We start from the raw sequence: 22,354 nt of genomic DNA, 5'->3' as shown, positions 1-22,354 counted from the left end.
ACTGGAAGCCACCCACAGTGGCTGGGGCAGCCCTACCAGATGGGCAGGGTACAAATAATAATATTATTATTACTAATTATTATTGCATGTTCAGTCAGAGCAGATCTAACCATCATGCATGAAAATAATGAGCTATCCAAGGTTCAGGACTAAAATAAATCTCTCTTTAGCTTAATTATAATTCTATCTTGTTATTTGTAGCTAATTGTAATTATATGAAGCTAAATATTTATTTAAAAAAATACTTACGGATTGATCCTTCTTGTTCTTGAAGAAATTTTTCCAACACTATTCGAGCCATCAGTGATGGGGCAAAATCCACCTCAGGGGAAAGATGAAGAACAACTTCAGCTGTCTTTGAAATGTAGTTCCATGTTATCACTTATATCAACAAAGGGGTGTTAGGGATTTGTTCTCTATCACTCCATTTATCCTTTTGGAAAAATACACTTACCTGACCTAGGATAAAAAATCAGGTTACATCACAATTACCAAGACTTTTTAAAGTTATGATCTCATTCATATTTGTTACATGCTTTCTTAGCCACATTTGTTTTGGTTATTTGTGGTGTTACGTTGCAGGGTATTTACTTGTGCAAGAAACTTAAACTACAGTACTCTGTTCTGTGACTACCATCATGTTTGAAGAACACTACAAGTGGGACCTATACTCAAGTGTCGTAGTGTGGCGTGCTCTTGTTCACTGTTACAGCCAGTCATACCTTCTTTCTGGATTCCATTCCATTACTTCTCCATCGTTTCCTGTTCACCACCACAACAGACACTGTGTGGCCACTGAGCATGCTCAGCCCTTAAAAGGTAAAGGTACCCCTGCCCGTACGGGCCAGTCTTGCCAGACTCTAGAGTTGTGTGCTCATCTCACTCTATAGGCCGGGAGCCAGCGCTGTCCGCAGACACTTCCGGGTCACGTGGCCAGCATGACAAGCTGCATCTGGTGAGCCAGCGCAGCACACGGAACGCCGTTTACCTTCCCGCTAGTAAGCGGTCCCTATTTATCTACTTGCACCTGGAGGTGCTTTTGAACTGCTAGGTTGGCAGGCGCTGGGACCGAGCAACGGGAGCGCACCCCGCCGCGGGGATTCGAACCGCCGACCTTTCGATCGGCAAGTCCTAGGCACTGAGGCTTTTACCCACAGCGCCACCCGCGTCCCCTCACTGGCTCAGCCCTTACTGGGCTGCTTTATGGTGGCCTGCTTGAGTCCCCCCTCTAAATATTTTTTTTCTACTGCAGCAAATCTTGGGGTTCATCCAAGCATTTTGATACCTCCCTCTTTTTCAGGAGCAGTGTCATATCTGTCATAACTCAGGACCAGTTTTAGTATATATGATTTACCGGGAACCTGAATGGCATTGTGGCAAGGAATATGAATGAAGCTCTAAGTGGCCTTTATCTCTCAACTATTTTCAACCTAAAGCACACAGTTTAATGTACACTGCATGAAGCAAAAACCAACTAACATGCAACAATAGCTTCCACTTATCAACAAAATGTGCACATGGAATGCAAAATACACATACACAAAAATGCACATACATTTTACCTAAACAGATCATTTCCACATTATTTTTAACAACAATATAGAATGAAGGATGGATTTTTAAAAATCTTAAATAAAAACAGACCCAGCAATATACTACATTTTCATTTAGATGATACAAACCTATAGGTTCTGATTCTTCAGGCAGGCAATTAACAGCATTGTAACACATTTTTAAAAGGTTAATAACAAATACCCAAATCTAAATTACTTCCCTCCAAACCCAAATCTAGTATATTTCGGACAATTTGTTAAAAAGAAACAGATAGGCTGTTGTTTAACAATCTCTTATTGATAATCACCAAATGTAATAAATCACTAATGCTAATTCAAGATCAACCAGTGTGCTTTCTAGAAGAATATTAAGGTTATGAGAAAAAATGAATCTTATGTACCTCAGAAAGGAGGTTTTCTATAATATATTTAAGATATAGGGATATTTTCTGAGATAGACCCTGTTCCATTTAAAGGCATGTATTTATTTAAAAAATGAGCTGCAGTATCCTCTGAATATCAGCATATTTTTTAAAAAAAATGCAAATTACAATACTCTAGTGAATAAAGCACTTTTTACTTCACAATAGATGACTAAACCTCACTCGCATTATGACAATCATTATTTTCTTGATGTTTTCATGTGTATTAATATACATTTTCATTTCATACAAAATTAGAAACTAGAAAACCCTAAAAGGTGCTCCTATTTGTACATATTTTTACTAAATAAATATATGTACTTGGATGCCCTTAAATTCCCCAAGTAGAAAGGAATGCTTTCTACAGAACTGCTTATTTCCAGTAACCCACATCAGAGCTGACATATGAAAAATGGTGAAATTACTGAAGGTAGTCCAGCCTGAATAAGGACTACCTTATTAGTTCAGGTACTTGCATCTGCCTAATTTTCATATTAATCATGCACCCATCTTTCTCTGAAATAGGGCCATCATGCTTCATGTCAGAATTTAGCATGTAAGTAAAATTCATAGTGCTTCAAATCCCACTAGAAAATATTTGCCTGGTGTGAACTAATTTTATTATTCTTAACACACATCAGAGTTTTGAGGGTTGTTGTTTTTAAATTAACCTTCTGGATGCAGAAAATTAACATATCTAATACCTGAAATTTTACAATAACTTGGACACTGAAAAAAACAAAACAACAGAGCCCTATTCTTATTTAAGAAGGATGCTACGCATTGTAATGCATCTATGTTATATATTTCTCATCAATTTTTACAGTTTCTACTGATTAAATATATATTGACTCATAAAGTATTACCATTATACCAATTGTCAGCAGATGCAGGAGTATGCCATTTAAATATTAACTATCATATAAAAATGGCAGCTTGATTGTGTAGAAGCAGTGATCTCGTGCTTGTTACTGCCACATTTCCCTAATGCACCAGAAGCAGTCACAAAAAAACATTACCTTTCAAATATACCTGCTACTTTGCTAGCAATAAATTAAGTTACTGAAAATAACTTTTTCTTTAACCACAATTTTATTTATCTCCAAGTTTCTTTTTAAACCAAACGAAACCTAACAATATGAATTGTTAGGTTGCACATATATAGTATATGGTTAAACAAGTGCTTCAGGTATTAGAAATTAAGTGTATTATCTGCATGTGAATAGAAACTGCATGTACAAAGGGAAAATGCAACAGAAAATATATGCAAACAAGACTACTAACATTATATTTCTTTGCACCCACGAGGTACTCTGCTATGACAATCTCCATGCAATGCATGTTATTTACTAAGGATCTGTTCCATTACAATATTTCTTTGTTTAAAAGGAAAAAAGAGAACGGTGTAAACTTGAAACATTATGTCAGAAACCTCAAGAAGCATCCTTTGGCACTAATACAAAGCAATCCCTTTTGTATGTTCACTCTATTATTACAATGTATAGACACTTCATAGACCATTAGAAACATCTAGTAACTGATAGGTAATTGCTCATTTGCAGACTACAGTAATGTAAATCAGACAGAAGCTTACAGAAAAGACATACTTCCTTCCTAATGTAACATGTAGGACTAGCTGCTACTGTTCCGCTTATATTCCAAGTACATAATTTTTAATGTAATTTTACTATTTAAAAAGCAAGACAATATCGTGCATTTCAGGATATTCTTCTAAGGCTTGTATAAGAATTTCAAAGCATATCAATTAAGATAGTTATTGCTGCAAATCAATATATTAAGAGATTAAAGTTACATCTCTCCCTAGATAGACATCTGTCATAATTATAAACATTTTGTGCTGTAGCAGAAAAGCTGCTTCTGGAAATCTTCGCCATAAATAAACTAGGGGTAGATGGAGCTATCTTCACTCTGGTCCACCCCTAAAAGCACTGATCATGGTCCAATCTTCCTCAAGCTCATTGGATGGGTGATGTAGCTAGTGTTTAAGCAAGCCCATCAGGGACCTCAGTGCCTACAATCTAAGCTCCTGTCCATCACTGTCCACCTACGTTGGACATAAATCTGTCACCACCAAACTGCAAAAACTTATTGCACCTCTAAATTTGGGTAACTATAACACAAATGTCAGATTATCAGTTCTTTGAACTACAGTGTACATGAAGAACAGAAATTAATATTAAACTGTTTCCTTTTGCTATAATTTACATGCTAAAAGGATGATTTAATAAATGTAATTGTTTTGACACTTACTGTAAAATCTTACATTTTGTTTATCTTTATGAAAAGAAAACTTAACACGAAATTAAATTCATTAATTATTAAAATGCCGAAGTAGATGAAAGTAAATCAGCATTTTAAAATCAGCATTTTTCTTCTCTTTCTAGATTTCTTTTAAAAAGGGAAGAGGAAGGAACCTTTCAATAAAAGAATAAATGTGCTATTTGCACATTCACCTTGAAGGTAAAATATTAATTACATTAACTGATTAACTAATAAATGTGTTTTGTTTAATTACTGTAAGTACTGACAGACAACAGAACAATTTTAAATGTGTGATGCATCTTGAAACCAATTATAGTTTTAAGTAAAAGTCACTAAAGATAAGCCTCTTATGTTTACCAGAGAAAGATGATTTTCAAAAATGTTTTACCTCATTGGCCAGGTCCAATAATACAGGAGAAGCTGCATTTTTTATCACTCCATTAAGGTACCTAGACAATACAAAAATAAAAATAATATTGCAGATTTAAAGAAAAGTCTTAAGTCTCTCTTTCTCTTTCTCCCTCTCTGGAAAATTCCAGGAAGAAACTGATTGAAGAAAGTAAAGTTAGCTTAAAATATAAATATTTGCAAAACAGTTCCTGGTGACCAAACTCTACTATTGCTTCTCCTTCACGAGCAAATCAGAAAGATCTATGCCACATCATTATTAAAGTCCTACATTTGAGGTGCTGATTGTGGCTTATGGATGGAGTAGTCTGAAAGCTGGTCTCAGTGGGCAAAGCCAGGCATGAACCTATAATGTGAGCTCACTTGAACTGCTCCTCAGGCTGGCTTTGAGACTTCAAACTCTCTGAATTTCTACTCAGAGATGAGTTCCATTGAGTTCAATGGTGTTTTCCTGGTTAAGTGTGTACAGGAAAATCCTGATTGTTATTATTTACCTCCTCCCGAGAGCCACACCAGGCAGTATGACTTTTACAAGCAGTGACTATTTTATGTGCGTCCAACTGACATGCAATCACGCATACGCCCGTTGCCGATGACCCAGAAGTGGCTCAAAAATGGGACGGTATTGGGCAGGAGCGGAACAGGGTGGCCTTATGCACGCTCCAGTGATGTGCAGGGGGTGTATGTGTGCTGAAATGGAACCCCTGTGCAAAATGGTTGCTGCCTGTATTTTTTTTATCATACTTTGTACACATTCAGCTCCAACAAATATTGCCACAGGAGGGACATTAAAGAAGGCAGTTGTGATGTCCAATGAAAAAGAGCAGTGTATCCTGCAAGTCAGTAAAAGCCATTAACTTGAAGTGTGGGTGTACAGGCAACTCTCTGTTTGCACAAGGGTTTTGTTCCGGGTGCATCGTGTGCATCAGTGGAGTGCATGTTAAGCCCATCCTGCCCCCACAAGGGCCAAAAACGGCATGCACGGTCGTGTGCCAATCAAACGTGTGCAAAATGGTTGCCACCTTTAGTTCATAAGCATGTTCTTGCAGGTTTGTCTTCTTAGATGGGACCCCATGACCCTACTTTACAAAGCACTTCACAAATATTTGAAAGCAATCTTTTGCTTTCTATAAAATAGGTATCTGTACCCAAGTATGTTGTTTTTTAATAGCTAGGTCAAAGTTCATAATTATAGTTTAAGATATATTGGCTTTGGTTCATGACATGATAGGCCAAACTGTTCTTGACTACAGTTCATGGTTAGTGAGGAAAGCACTTAACCATGAGTCCCAGTTCAGACAACACATCAAGCCAGGTTTAGCTCGGGGCAGTGCAGAAGCTAAAAGGACAGGGAAGAGTGAAACAGCTGTGAGCTCCTTTCCAAGAGCCCACATGTTCATGTGATCCTGGTAAGCAATAGTTTGGCTTACCATGTCAGGTGAACCAGGACATGTGAATGGTAAGTGTCCAAATTTTGGTGAACGCTAACAATCTCAGGTCAATTGTGTGAATGGTTCCAAGTGTGTGTGTGTGTGTGTGTGTGTGTGTGTGTGTATTTCCCCACATTTCAGGCATGAAGAAGTAAATGCTGACAGTCACAATGAGGGGGACTCACAACATTCACTGGGATATGAATTTCCATACATTTATAAAATTAGTTAGAATTGCCAATATTTATTTTGCAAATGACACACCTAGGGAGCTGTACTTTAATAGCTAAGATGATGATTAGCCCTTGGGTAGTTCATGCAATGGAATCAGAGGTTGCACTTGTTGGTGGAAGACTCCCTTGAATGCAGTTCTACTCAGGATGCTCCCACTGGCAGAAAGGAGAAGATGTTTAAGCTTCCCCTTGTTTCCTCAGAGCCATCTCCCATGCTGTTCCAGAGGATCTCCACAACTTTCCAAAGAAGGGTTTCTGAGTACATAAGTACCTTCAAGGGGAGGGAAGAGTCAACAAATATTGCCTCTTTCCTCTCGTTCAATCAGGGGGATTTATCCATTGGACAGGAGTCCCTCTGTTTGCAGGAGGCAAATTCTGACAAGAGCTTTCTTTTCCATTCAAGTAGTAGGTGCATTGGTGTTTAGGTCTGCAGTATCACCATTTCACCACCAAGAAGAGCATTCACAGCTTGTACAGACAAAGCACTGTCACATCACTGGCAGCTGCCATGGAAGCCAGCAAGTGGGTGCAATGGAACATAGAAATGAAAGATCAACCTCCAACAGAACCCACAAAAATAGTGACTGAAGTTGACTGCGCTCACACAGGTGATACCCATCCTCTGCTTTCTTGAGAATCACAGGTAGGAAGAGTGCCGTTGTGTTCAGGTTCTGTTTGCAACCTTGCCAGGGGCACCTGTTTGGGCACTATGAGAACAGAGTGCTGGATTAGATGGGCCTTTGGCTGACCCAGCAGGGCTCTTTTAGCAAGTAGTATGTGGACTAAGCTGCAGGACGCTATACCATGCTAGTCATACATTCTCTGGGATGCGGATGGCTCTGTGGTCTAAACCACCAAGCCTCTTGTGCTCGCTGATCATAAAGTTGGCTGTTTGACAGCATACCATCATGAGTAGATCAATAGGTACCGCTGCAGCAGGAAGGTAAATAGTGTTTCTGTGTGTTCTGGCTTCCCATCACAGTGTTCCATTGAGCCAGAAGGGATTTAGTCATGCTGGCTACATGACCCGGAAAAGCTTTCTGTGGACAAATGCTGGCTCCCTTGGCCTGAAAGTGGAGATGAGCGCCGCACCCCATAGTCAAATTTGACTGGACTTAAATGTATTTTGCAACATCAGTTTCAAGTAGCTAAACAAGCAAGGCTTATTACTGTTGTCATTATTATCAGAATGAAAAAAGTGGTATATTTATTGGATTATTATTATTATTATTATTATTAGTTGTTGTTGTTGTTGTTGTTAACATACCACCCTTTGGCCAAATATCACAATGTGGTTTACAGTATAATAATAAATACACAATTAAGTTGTCAAGCTACCCTAGAGGCTCTTTATCAATTGAAATGCAGGGGAGAAATTGAAAACAAAATAAGAACTACAGGAAGAAGGATGCATATGCTGCAACATTAAGAGAAATTGGCACATCTCCCCTTACTGTGAAATCTCTCTCTCTCTCTCTCATATGAAATATAAACCACAGCACTTAAGGGTATGCTTGGATGAGAATATTCAGAATCCGCATGTAGTCAAATGGGTGGCTATCGAGTTAATTATTCCATTGTTGGAAATAGTTACCATTAAACTCACTAGGGACCAAACATATCTCCACCATGTTATGCATTTTACCCTGAACCTACTGACCTGTTATTCTCAGTCCATGCTCCACATTCATGCTGACCCTGATATTTGCAGCACAGGTCAGAAAATGACCTAAGCAGCTTGCTTTTGGAATTTACATAATGAATGAAAAGAGAAAAGACAACTTAGATTTTTTTCTCTCCTAGAGCTCTAAAATTACAGTTAGTCTTGGGGGACAAAGAGACAGAGTATTTTAATGATAAATAAAGAAGACAGACTCCCAAATTAATATTTTATTGAATAAGAATTCTGCTTAGTTTTATTTATCACTTACACAGCCACCTAAATAAATGAATTAAAGGATCATTGTTTATTAGCATAGTGCAAACATTAACATATTTTACCTAATAAGTAACTTGCACCTTCCTTATTTAAAACTTTATTTAAATAAACATTAACAGTGCAATGCATGTTTACTCAGAAGTAAATTCAACTATGTCCAGTGAAGCTTCCTCTCAGGTAAGAGTATACAGGATTGCAGCCTAAATATAATAAGGTTTCTTGGTGAAGTGATGCTTTGTAATGACCCCTGAGATACAAATTATCGTGTTAAAGAAACAGTCAACAGACCACTGGATAATCTAGACAGAGGTCATTAAACAATGATGTAGCCAGCGTAATAATCCTCAGCTATGGTTTGTTTTCTGTAACCATGTTTATTGTTAAGGACAAAGACTAGCCAGAAACCAGGATGCAAAACCATGATTTGAAATAGGTTTCCTTAAACCATTCTTAAAACACTGTGAATTCACTTAATAAGTGCCATCAGTGGAAGATCCCCACCACCACCACATTGCATGTGTGGGAACTGGCTCTGGGGGTCAGAACAGCATGTGTGGGAAGATTAGGGGGATCATTCCACAATGCTTGCACAGACAGAATGATTGGCAAAGTACAGTGTTGAATTCCACCGTATACTGTATATGAACTGAACAAACACCAGCCCTTAAATTTCTCTGCTTCCAAGATGACGAGCAGGTCTTGGCAGTGTCCCCCTACACACCCACAAAGTTCAGTATTTAACCCATTATTCAATGTACATTCAGAAACTTATCCAGGGAACCCCAACAGATCTATGGAAGTAATCACTGTATTTAATCTGAACAAAGAACATGCAAACTTCAATACTCAAAACTGGAGTATGGAAGCTGGTTTGTCAGTGGATTGGAATAAGCTAATTTTTCACATGTGGCTCAGTGGTCAACAAGAGAAGAACAACTATTAGCGTTGGAACACATAAGTAAGAAATGAGGCTCTCAAATGACCTAGGGGGCTGGGAGTGACTTTTACCAGCTCCAGATGGTTCACAGACTATGGACCCTTTGGGACAACAATTACTTGGCCGTTGTACTCCATGTTCTGATAACTTCCAGACTGGATTATTGCAGTGTGCGGTACATGAGCCTGCGCTTGACGTATTCAGGAGCTTCAACTGGTTTAAAATAACAGTGCTAGATTACTGGCAGGGGTTCCATTTAGATCTCAGTTAACCTCTATTTTAAAGAACCTGCACTGGTTGCCACTTCAGTTCCAGAGCCAAAAATAGGTGCTCACATTGGTGTGTAAAGTCCTAAATGCTCAGGTGGCAAATACCTAACAAACCGCCACCTTCCCTACAGACTTCTGTGTGTGTTAAGATTGACAGAGGGGACCCTACTTATTCCATCTCCCTGAGAAGTGGTTCCCAGGGTGGTTTAACAATCAATCCTCCTCCACAGAGAATTCCAGGAATTTAAATTTTGTGAGAATAGGGGTCTCCTAACAACTCTCAGCACCCTTAATGAACTACAGGTAATTAAAACTAACAGTAAGAGATTAAAACACATGCTGTCAGCATTTTTACAACAGCTTATCTTAGAGGACTGTTTTAATATTTAAATATTTAATAATTGTGTTTTTAATATTCTATTGGGAGCCAGAGTGGCTGGGGAAACCCAGCCAGATGGGAAGGGTATTAATTTAATAATAATAATAATAATAATAATAATAATAATAATAATAATAATAACAATTTGTAATAATATAGGTTATTTTTTATTTTATTTCCACAATACTTATACACACTGCTTCATTGTGATGGAGTCCAGAGGTTGGTCACAAAAAACAACACATTATCAATAAAAGAAATTAAAAACAGGTATGTTTCTGTGGGATGAGGGTTATTGGTTTGCTTTGTTTCTGTTTTTATTGTGTATTTTGTGTTTTCACTTTGTAAATTTATGCCGCCAACTGCCCTGTGATCTCCGGATGAAGGGCGGTATCTAAATATAATAAATAAATACAGCACCCAGAATTCTTTGGGAGCAGCCATTTCTGTTTAAAGTTGTATCATCATGCTTTAAATGTATGGTGTGGATGTTGTCTGAGAATAGCTGTTTTATCCCATACTCATTATGGCTCTGTTGGGGGGAACAGCAGAAGTTAGCCCTAGCACATCACTCCTCACCTCAGCTGCACTGCCACTGCAAGCTGAACTGATAATATTTGCTGCAAGAGTTTTGTAGGTTGATATGAGTCACAGGTCTAATGGGGGTGAGGGGATGGGTGGCTGTAATTATGCCTGCTATTAAAACAAACATAAAAATATAACTGCTAGCTTAAGTTAATGGATTTCATGATGTTAGGCTGGCAGTACCAATTTTTATGTTTGCTTCAAGGATGCTCTGTTCGTTTTAGAGTGGCTTTCCCCCCAATTTGTTTGTGATGCTTAGTGACAGGATTTTGATAAAATATACTGAATTTTTTGTACATAACTTTCCAATTATGATTGGGAGGACATTTGGTTTTGAAAAACGGGCATACAAAATAATAATAACAAAGAAAAACTGAGAATTTGGATAATAAGTAGTATTAAATTCACAGATCTCGGTGAGAATTATCCCTGCGATTGATACACAAGATGAGATTGGCTACAACAGTTATCAGAGTGACTTGGGTGTTTTTAATAACATCTCTCGTGACATGTTTAAAAACAAACATTCTCACAGTTCTGGGCTTAAGTATAATCAACATTACAAACCACATTTTATGCATAACATTTTAAAAACAAAAAAGTTACACTACATGATATTGTTCCCATTTGATTCATGCATTATACATCATTTTACATAGTTTATGTAACAAGGACATTATAACACACAAGTCTATATAGTAACAATACCCTGATTAACTCTGGCTGATCTACTCACTATGTAATTCCCCCCCCCCCCCTAATCTGGGAGCAATGAAATATAGCAGCTATAAGGAAGACATTAGAACCACTGTAGCTACTTTAGTATGAGGCAACAGATTGTAAATGGAAGAGAGTATAGTACACTTTTGCTGGTTTTTGCATTGGTGAATATCTATTACATAATAGATTCATACGTGTACTATGCAGTCAGCTTGGGCCAAGTTCTAAAATGCTTTTGTTTATTTGGATACTGTTAAATCATAAATATCAGACATCCATAATCATAGGTACAATCTCACTGTGCAGACTTTACACATGTCGGTCTATATAGTAAAAATTTAATTGCACATCTCTACGAGATATCAATACGCCCCAATTATGTGGCTGAGAGGTCTATGTCAATAGAGCTACAGATAACATATAACAAGTGTCAATTGCAATTTATTAACTCCAGGTGCACATAATCATGTAACAGTTTTATGAAATGACATATTAAAGGTTTATGCCTCCTTTAAAAGTAGTATTTGACATCATTGTTTCTAAAACAGGCACAGTCCCAAGTTGTAAATCCTTTATATCTGGATGCCATTTTTATTTAATAACAGAATAGCTAAAATTATAAATGTTTCTTACAATGTAGGCACACTTAACGTGGTAAATATATGTGTCCCCAGTACTATTCATTAGACTAAGGAAAGCTCGAAACTTTGGGTGGAATTCAGCGTAGTGGTAAGGAGATCGTTGCATCAACACAAGCATTTCTGTTTACTCAAAACAACAACCTTCCCTTTCCTCCTCCACCCACAGTTTTGGGGGTTTTTAACAGCAGATCTGGGAAAGTCATGAGCGGGGGCACACAGGAGGAGGGAAGCCTCATGGTGGTGGCAGGGGTCTTTGTGCTAGCTTTCACTAACAGAACCTGATAGTTAAATCTGCCCCTTAGCATGCAAAATAAAGAATACTGCCACAGATCAAGGTTAAAATCCAGCAGCAAATTATGTGCACTTAAGCCTCATGGAAGTAAGTGGGACTTCCATATGCCTAGCGGTGCACTGAATTGTGGTCTAGAGGTATTCTCATGAAGTTGGCTAAGTGCCACTTATCCTGGAAAGCTTACTGGTAGATCTAAAATGGTAAGTCTTCTAACACAAGGGTGCATGTTCTTTAAGAAATCACAGACAATGAAATTACGATCTGTAACATATTTTGGATCACAAATTAGCAAGTACTCCTGTTAATGGTCTTAATTCATACCTTTGATAGTAAGCCTCGGTTGCCTCCGGAGTGTGGTGTTTGGCATGCGTTCTTTTGATTAATTTCTTTAAAAGAAAAACAACAGAGCTTTATGATATGTCAAAAAGAAAGCCAGCACCTAACATGAATGCCCAAGAAAGACCTGAAATCCTAGATTAATGCCTGGAAATTATTTTTCATTTATTCATTGAATGAAACATCTTTTGACTGTACTGCAATACAGCATATATGTAAAAGGCAGTAAGGTCATAGTAATTGAATCTAAATAAGTTTGCTGAGGGTTGCAGAGGGCAGAGAAAAACTTGTTCTCTCTTTCAACCTTTATATTAATTTCCCTTCAAATCAATTCCACCCAAGTCCTCTGCACTCTGGTTTTACAATTCAATTGGCATTTTTAACCAGGAAGAACATTGCTTAAAAACAACTTATTTGAAAACTACAAAAAGTAATTCCATTGAGACTTGCCACTTGACTGACACCTGTCATCTCATGATAAATGACTCCATTTTCTGCCTCTCTTGCCTTCTGCCACTCCGGCAATGGTCATTTATCATCATCTCTGTCAGCCATGGAAAGCGGCACTGACAGTGCAAGTCAGCAAACATTTAGCACATGGAACCACGCAACACAGGGAAATTATTATTGTCAGAATAATAATGGTTTAGCATAATTTATTACAGGTCCACCAAATAAGCAAAGGCTAGATGTTATTAGACAGATGGATGGGTAGGCTTGGCAGCCATCCACTGAGACTCAGGCGGTGCTTGAAGTGGAAAGGGGAACATCCTCCAAACCAATCAGAAAGCTGGCAGTTCAATTACAAAGAAATAAAGGGACATTCATCATTCAATTAGGCACCTGTCAACCCTCACAAAGGAGAAAACTTCTAACCTGGTACTCCTGGGAGAAGATGCTCAGCAGAGTGGACTGCGATTGACTGGAACAAATAAAAGAAGGACAAAGTTAATTACTGGAGTGCACTGCAAAGAAACAAAAGAGAAAGGAGCTTCAAAGGTAGGCCTGCTGCCCTGTAATCTAACAGAACATGAAAACAAGTGTGGAAAAGTTGTTCCAGATGAACACCTCAGACAAAGGCTTCCTACTGCTAGGTCAAGGAGAGAGTGAGAAAAAGAGTTTATGAGGAAGGGGCAAGGGGGGCAAAATGTAGCATGAGTTTCAAAGCAAATGGGCATCTTGCTTTGGTGATTCCTATCCACCTTTAGAACCCACAAAGTGGGGTATCCGTAGCATGTACTGAAGACAGGAAGGAAAACAAAGCAAATTCCCATTAGCAAGAGAGGGAGCTAAAATTCCATTAACGGTTGGAAACGTACTGATTGTTCATTGGCAACATATTGAAATTCATTTTGTTAGCAGAAAGGAAACCTCTTCAGTAGCTGTCTCATATTCAGGGAAGAAACTTAGCTCTCTGTCAGAAGAAGCATATGGGACCACTGTAACATTCCTACTAAAACTGATGTGCTTTGAAAATAGAAACTTTCACAGCAGGAAGCTGAGATTCCCTGGAGTCGGTCATTTCCAAAGGCTGCCATAAGCTTCATTCATTTAAAGCTCCACTCAATGTCAAACACCTGGCAATGAAGCAACCTGGAAAACATTCTCCCCAAGAGAGAATTTTTCTCTCTGAATAGCTAACATTTAAAAACGGGACAAGATTTTCCCCCTTCTCTCAAAAAAGGCAATCAATACCACACGGCTACTGTTTCAATTGTCCTTTATGGATATATCTACCTCATCACATCTTGAACACAATTAATTACTTCTGATATATTTTACATCCAGATGCAACTTAAACAAATTACAGTTTCAATAAATTGACCCTGTAGTACAGAATGCACAATGAATAATTAACATTTTTTTTCCTTTTACAAATGCGGTTTCTGAGTCTTATTACAATCAGCTCTAATATTCAGAAACTGCACACAGACGGCAGTCTTACATTATAGTACAAAAAATGTTGAATTTAATTTGGCTTTCATGTTCCAATGTGCTGAATGGAGAGATAGTATTATCCCAAATGCATTTTGAACAGTAATATAACATTCTTGAATATTATCCTTATTCTATTAGTAATTAAAAACAGAACGTATTTGGAGATTTTAACAACAGTCGAGCTGGAAATAAACCTAGATACACAAATGGATTTAGCCCTGCTCAGCCTGCCCATTTAGAGTAGCAGGCGGATTCACTCTGTACCAACTGGGAGAATCTTTCCTTCTCTGCCAGGTGGTTCCGTTCTGCAACACCAAATTGCTCTACTGAACTTTTGCATCAAAACCATGCCACACAGTCCTAAACAAGCTATTTGGTGACTCCTTGGCAATCACCCATCATACTGCTCTTCATAAGGCCTCAACTCACAGTTCTATTCCTGCTTTTCTTTGTAGTAGATTGCACATGGTTTTGCATCTCAAATTTGTAGACTGCATCTTATTCAGTCCAACAGAGACTCCATTTTCGCAGGGTCTTGCGAAAGAACAATGTTAAACAACAATTGATGACCTCCTTCTACCGGTACACAATAGAAAGTGTCCTCTCATATTGTATCACAGTGTTGTACGTTGGCTTGACAGCCATGGACAGAAAGTCTTTACAGAGGGTGGTGAACACAGCACATGATATCATGGGCTGTCCCCTGAGCCCACTAGATGACATCGCAAGGTATCGTTGCCTTAGGAGAGCGAGAAAAATTCTCAGGGACGATTCATACCCCAGCCAGCACCTCTTTAATCTTCTACCCTTGGGCAGGAGATAGAGAAGTATAATCAGTCGTACCAACAGGCTAAAAAACAGTTTCTATCCTTGGCTGTTAGGCTGCTGAACAGAAAATAATATAGTGCAACTGACTTTCGGGGTTGGTGTGTTGTGCGACAAGCACACAGAGTGCAATGAGATTGAGTGTTTGGTGGGGGAGGGAGGCTCGGTTAATTTCATTGTACACAGATTGTAAAGCTAAAGGTAAAGGGACCCCTGATGATTAGGTCCAGTCGTGGCCGACTCTGGGGTTGCGACACTCATCTCGCTTTATTACATTGACAATAAAGGTATTATTATTATTATTATTATTATTATTATTATTATTATTATTATTATTATTAACTGTGTTCAAGTATTATTGCTCAAAGGGGGAAAAAACGATTCCCCTTTCTTCTTATGGAATAAGAGAAATATTCCATATTTTAAGTATTTTTGTAAACGTACAGGATAGCATTCCCTGATTGATTTGGCTGCCTTTCAATACTGTGTACAGTTCTGCTTACCCCACCTCAAAAAGGATATTGTGGAGTTGGAGAAGATTCAGAAAGTGGTAACCAACATGACCAAGGGGTTGGAGAAACTACCATATGAGGAAAAGGTTACAGCACCTAGGGCTTTTCAGTTTAGAGAAAAGGTTAAGAGGTGGCATGATAAAAGTGTCTAAATTATGTATGGTGTGGGGGCAGTGGGCTGTGGTCCTTCCCAATAGGGTCCATTCTATCATCAAGAAAACCTGCAACTGACCAGCTATGCTCCATAGGCTGCGAAGTCTGTCTGTGAGTTCCCCAGCACGCCAGTTACTTTTAACCTGCTGTATCCATTCTTATAATTTGTTTGCTGGGGTTTTGACATGTGTGTTTGCCAAACTCAAGGATTATTGTAATCTACCCCATTCCTAGGCCTCTTGGGTTCATGTTATTGGAGAATAAGATTCAGGGTTATAAAGAACTACAAGGGCTCTGATCTCTGGAGAGGCAGGGAGATGTGGGCTGATTTACCCTTCGTTAATCTTAGAGGGATCTGGCGGGAAACACTGGGAGTGTTGTCTCAGAAACCCCCCTTTTTAGTATTTCCTTGAGCTGAGTGGGGAAGTGGTAGCAGCAATTATCAGGTAGTTAAAACACAACTGGCCTATGCTACAATGCAGTTGTGCAATGTAGGGTGTACACAGACTCTCTTAGCCTCTCTCTTCCATCAAAGTTTTAATGTTTGGTCATGATTTTTCACATCTTCCTGCCATTAAATCATTTAATAAAAATAGTTAACAGTGTTAACATTTTAAACATCAATAACTAATTATGATGTATACAGGAAAATAGAAAATTCTTTCTTTGGACATAAGCATAAATAAATTCACAGTTATTCGCAGAGAAATGTCTGCTTAATTCTTTAACTGTCATTTAGGTTGCAATCGCATGTCCACTGAAGTACTGGCTTCTGAGTAGACCTGTATAGGATTGCTCTGTTAACTAGCTTGTCAGCCAGACTGAACTAATGCTAGCAGGCGACATTTGTTTCTTCCTTTAAAGGAAGAAATGAATTGGTAAAATAAATAAATAAATGCAGTACAGAATTAAGAGAAGCATTTATTCATATAAACATTATGAAACCATTACATTTTTTCAAAATTGCTCAATGATATGAAAAAAACAACATAAAATGCCTGCTAGTAGTTTGCTCTGGACTTCACCCTGAATGAGCTTGTCCCTTTAAAGAAACTGTTAGCAGATTTTTCCAGAGGTTCCTGCAGAGGTTCAGAGCCTTTGTACAGCGCAAGTGAAGCAACTGCAAACTGGTTCCTTCTAGAGGTTGGGGGGAAACAGCTGGTGCAGGCAAGCTGTATAAACTCTTAGGCAATTTAGTCAGCAGCGGTAGTGAAATAAGAATCCCCCACAGAAGAAAAGAACTAGACGGCCCTACCAAAAGAAAAGCATGCAGTAACAAACTGTAAAGTGTTTGGTGCTAATTATAGAGTAGAATCAATTAGACACGTTGAAGCTGATTTTATAGTGCCGTTTCAGCTGATGAAAGTAGACCCAAACTGCTCTCCCTGCATTTACTGTTTAAACTTCTATAATCTCTATGCACCTCTTTATTAAAAGGTATGTTTGTTCAGCCTAGTACTAGACTATCAGGGCTTCTCTGGCAGCACTTTAGATGCTGTGATGACACTCTTTGCCCCTTGCAATTTCCTTTTCACCCTGCTCCATCGTGCAAGAGGCCCTAACCCAATCCTGTTGAGCTCTGCATGGGTTCAGAAAGAGAATTCATATAGCAACACCACTTGCTAATGATGAACCCAAACTGAAAGAAAGGCTTAATGCCCAACACCGTCTTATGATCTGCTGTTTTAGAAGAGAAGAACACAGCATTAGTTGGACACTGTAGGTTTAAGAAAGTTTAGATTTAAAGGCCCTAAGTTGTCATTTAGAAAGAAAGTTACATGAGGATGGGGAAAAATAAGCATATTTATTCAGAAGCATTCAGTAGGTTTAAGATCACAACAGACCAAAGCAGATACAGTGGTACCTCGGGTTACAGACGTTTCAGGTTACAGACTCCGCTAACCCAGAAACAGTACCTCGGGTTAAGAACATATATGTATGTATGTATGTATGTATATGTATATATGTGTTAAATAATCTGGATGTAAGTGTGGGAGAACTAGTCTCATGAGCCAACATGTTTAGGTTTAATTAATGCATGAAGGGGTTAACACCACAGATTAAGCTGTCCTGCCAGGCTTAGTGAGGTCACTTCCCCCTCATCTTCGGAGGAAATAGGTAATAAGGCCAATTGTCCAGTCTACCTGAGAAGCTGAGTGCGTGAAGAGGCTAAACTGGATGCTCCAGCTTAGCCATATGGCTTTCACAAGCCACTTCTGAGTTGCTATACCAAACGTTAAGAACTTCCACTTCTGTAACTGAGCTAAATTTTACTGCCTGTGCATCTTTTTCTGAAGCCCAAGAATTTGACAATTGTAAAGTTTGTAAGTAAAGCATTTTAAATTTTCCAAATGTGTGGGTTTTTTTCTATGTAAGAGAGAAACTTTGAAAGGAGCTTGGAAGGGCTTATTTTAAAGGTTCCTACTGTCAGCATCGCCCCTGAGCCAGTGCCACTAACTGGACTCATCCACTTCAGCCCCGATGGGATAGGCGAACTGGGTAGCACTTCCAGAGACCACCTTCTGCACAGGAACAGGTCAAAGTGCTGTGGACTCACAGCTTAGAGTTGTGAGCACCGGATTCACTCCCACAAGAAGACAGTCGTCGCACAGCAGAGTACAGCAGAGTCTAGCAGAGTATATAAACAACTCGGAGAGCAGCTCTGTAGAATATCTTCTTTATTCTATAACTACAACTATAATACAATTATATACAGAGCTAAATAGGTCTTAAGCATAAATGAATGCTGAACCGCACTGAGTGTCTGCAGCTGCTCTTAGCAGCAACCTTATCTAAACACACAATCTCTCTCTAACACTCTCTCTCTCCGACACACTGACTGACTGACTGACTCTTTGATGTGGTGCTGGAGTAGAATAAGTAGAAAGCAGAACACGCCTCCTCCTCTCTGGAGAATCAGCAGACTCCTCAGGAGATTCTTGGATATGGGAAGGGTGAAATCTCCTCACCTACCAGGAAGGCCTTTTCCATCTGGCCCGGGAGAGCAGGCCTTGGACTCATTCCAGCTACAAAAAGCTGGAACAAACTCTTGGGTTGGGGCACTATCTAGGGGCTCCTGTTGAAGGTTATTTTATTAGTTTTATTGCCCCAACTGTCTGACATGTCTTACATTTGTTTTTAAAATGGCTCTTAATCTGCGGGCTTTTAAATTTTGGTTTTCTTTTGTTTAAAGTAAAAGGGAATAGAATGTGCCTGGGGAGGAGTGGTGGAAAGCAGGGGGGGGGGAATCACAGTGGTTCAGGGTGGGGGAAGGTAAGGGGTACATGGCACAGGCAGTTGGTTACTGTGCTACATGCCAGACCCTCTTCTAACATGGGAAATTGGGTTTGTGCCAGCCCTTGGTCCGCAGCTGCTGGTCCTGAATGCCAGGTTGGCATGGAATAAGACCTCGCTCATCTACAATTTGATTACAGATGTGGAGGCCGATCTGGTCTGTATCACGGAGACATGGCCATTGGCATAATCGCCCCTGAGCACCCTCTCCCACTTCATGAAAGTGAAAGTCCTTATGCAGGGCTTCTCATGATCGGGCACATTAGGTAAATCCTGCCCAATTACCTAGGTGGGAAATGGTAATTCTGTATTACAGCAACCCCAAAGCCCAAGTCCTGCAAACAGTCCAAACAAAAGGATCTCATAACATCAAAACTACTGAGAGATTGTGAACAACTATCAGGGCCACACTCCCTCTGTAGAAGATAATCTATCATGATAATTAAGGAATGACCAACTATGAATGAAGGTTGAGATACTTCTAAAAAAACCCACAAGGAGTGCCTAGATATAAACAGTCATGATATTTTCCTTTGCATAGTCAACATGGAAGCCAAGCTATATATGCAGTGCTCTTGATTGCACAACACTACAACGAACACTGTAAGATAAAATACCTGTAATGATGTATTTAGGATACTTTCTTGTGTAAGTTAAAAGAATGAAATCCAAGGCAAGAAAACAAAAGTTGCAATGCAACCTCTCTCTCTAGTTTGTGTTCAATAAAAACTAGAAAAATGTATGTGACAACCTGATGCTTATCTCATGTAGTACAAGGACAGCTTTATGATAAAACTCAGGCGGGGGGACTACTTGAGAAGAGTCATCATTCCTATGACCTTGACACTCAAGTTGGTCTAACAACTTATATACAATTTAGTGACGTGTGAGAACAGATGATGGTGCAATGCATAGAAATGGCAACATTTAAAATTCATAGTAGCACAAGGCCATTACTTTTCCCACTGGGCCACTTGAACTTTAATACTGTCTGACCTGGTTGGCCAATACTTTCTAACAGTAGGCAGAGGGAAATTGCCGACAGAAGATAAGGCTCAAATGATTTTTCATTTAAAAACATTAACAAGATACTGTAAAATTGAGGGATCTGTTCTTCCTGAAGAAACTTCATTCTCCCATCGCCCATGTCTTTTCTTATGATTGAGTGCATTTTAAATCTGAAGCTTTTAAAAATTACATTTAAATATGAAGAATAAATACAATGCTATGGGTCCACAAGAAGGCTGTGCTAATGACTTGAGGCAGTTATTTGTCTGAAAATAGACGAAAGCATTTGCACTTTTTTTTTTTTAATGTTCTCAACCACTTTGGAAGATTTAATGGCATTCCATATGAGAATTCTATTCATTCATGTGATAGTGAATATTTGGACACTATACTAAATATGTAGTTTTTAGAGAGAAGAACCAGACTTATTTGTCCCTTCATTGCACACTACCCAGGAAGGTCTTTAGAGGGGTGTATGGCCTTTCTGGTCATGAATACGTAACCCTGTACAACTGAATCAGGTGCAAAGTTTGTATTCCAAGCTATAAAGATTCATAAGCAAATTTTACACATTTTGTTTTAATTCTGGCATAATCTTGTGTAAATTTGTCACAATGGTAAATGTATCATTATTGGGCTCTCTTGTTTGTTTGTTTAGTTTCTTTCCTCCTCATCATATGGAATCAAATATTTGTTTGGGGGATTTGAAATTCTGCGTACTATTAATATATGTGAGCTTGAGAATAAAAACAATGTTGACTTCACAAAGCTTTAAGTAGGAGCGAACATGTAAGAAAGGTGTTTTCATGGGCAATTACCATATTTTTCGCTCTATAAGACGCACCAGACCACAAGACACACTTAGTTTTTGGAGGAGGAAAACAAGAAAAAAATTATTCTGAATCTCAGAAGCCAGAACAGCAAGAGGGATCGCTGCGCAGGGAAAGCAGCAATCCCTCTTCTGTTCTGGCTTCTGGGATAGCTGCGCAGCCTGCATTCGCTCCATAAGACCCACACACATTTCCCCTTACTTTTTAGGAGGGAAAAAGTGAGTCTTATAGAGCAAAAAATACGGTAATATGCAACAACTGAAACCAGAACCAAACATCCAGCCACTATAGCAATGTAACTGTTAACTAAAATATAAGGGTTCTACCTGCAGTGATTAAAAAAAAAAGTCCCCTCTTTCTGCTGAGAGGCATGAACTTTGAGTTAAGGGGGGGTTGCTTAGAAAGAGGAAGAGTAATGTGGCACATCAACATTATTAATCATTATTTGATTTCTTACCTGCCCTTTATCAGTGTGGCTGTTCCAGATACAACTTTACTCATACTGTATCACTGGGAGAAGAGTGCTTCTAAAAATGGGCAGGGCTTATTCAATAGTTGGAGGTTTATCTGCTTCTCAATGGATGATACATGGCACCACTACATAATGTAACCAGTAAATAACATCTGCCATGCGTAGCCATATCAACAATACATTCAGTCATGTCATAATTTCAAACAGATAGTCAACTAAATCATGTGATAAAAAGCTGCTGTTAGCTATCAATAATAATAGGATTGGCATCATTGTTACAAAAGGCTTCAGGGGCTGTTTGTTGTGTATCAGTTATGGCAGTGGTTTTCAACCAGTGTGCCATGGCACCCTAGGGTGCCTTGAATGATGGTCAGGGGTGCCATGGGCAACACTGGCCTCTGTCCTTTTCCTTCTCTTCCACCTCTGATGCCCTCTTGCATCTCTGCCTCCCAAAGCCTTGCATGACTTGTTTCTTGAGGGGACAAACAGAAGAAGACACCTTCACCCCGGTATGGCTCCCCTTTATCTCACACACAGCCCAACAGGACAATGACAATAATCCACCAACAGCATACAAATCAATATGGCTAACCTGATCCAAAACACCCACCCACCTCACTCACACACGAAAACAAAGATCACCACAGCCAATCACAAGCAAACAATCACACCCTAGGCCAACCCCAACCTCTCTCACCACCAAAGGAACACAAGTGAACAACACAAACAACGCTGACACCAAACTCTACACACATTAAACATAATAGAAACACCGCCACCCGACTCCACCCCCATCCATCTTCCCTCTCTCCACCCCCCTTTTCTTCTCTCTTTCTTTTTTCCTCTCCCCCTAATGCCTCAACAAATGAAATGGATTTGTAAAAATGTTACATGA

General features: G+C 39.1%; 1 protein-coding gene across 8 annotated transcripts in view; it reads right to left on the bottom strand.

Moving 5' to 3' along the window:
• The window catches only part of CDIN1 (CDAN1 interacting nuclease 1), a 118,304-nt gene that overhangs the window by 72,764 nt on the left and 23,186 nt on the right, over positions 1-22,354 (bottom strand). For 5 of the 8 annotated variants that reach the window (XR_003705684.2, XM_028721767.2, XM_077926397.1 and 2 more), the window contains exons 2-6: positions 13,304-13,349; positions 12,413-12,477; positions 7,990-8,070; positions 4,647-4,707; positions 250-322 (exon numbers count right to left, since the gene is read on the bottom strand). The exons of 1 other annotated variant lie outside the window; for it this stretch is intronic. Coding sequence is in view for 6 of the 7 variants with exons in the window: in XM_028721767.2 (XP_028577600.2) it covers positions 250-322; positions 4,647-4,707; positions 7,990-8,070; positions 12,413-12,477; positions 13,304-13,349 (326 nt within the window). In the remaining variant the exon portion in view is untranslated. Of the gene's footprint in view, positions 1-249; positions 323-4,646; positions 4,708-7,989; positions 8,071-12,412; positions 12,478-13,303; positions 13,350-22,354 lie in introns of those variants that run through there. 2 more of the 8 variants (XM_028721774.2, XM_077926407.1) reach the window with 2 other exon arrangements.

Source organism: Podarcis muralis, chromosome 1, assembly GCF_964188315.1.
Source record: "Podarcis muralis chromosome 1, rPodMur119.hap1.1, whole genome shotgun sequence".
NCBI lineage: Eukaryota > Metazoa > Chordata > Lepidosauria > Squamata > Lacertidae > Podarcis > Podarcis muralis.
Note: the sequence above shows the minus strand (reverse complement) of the source record. Positions and strands in the feature narration are given on the sequence as shown.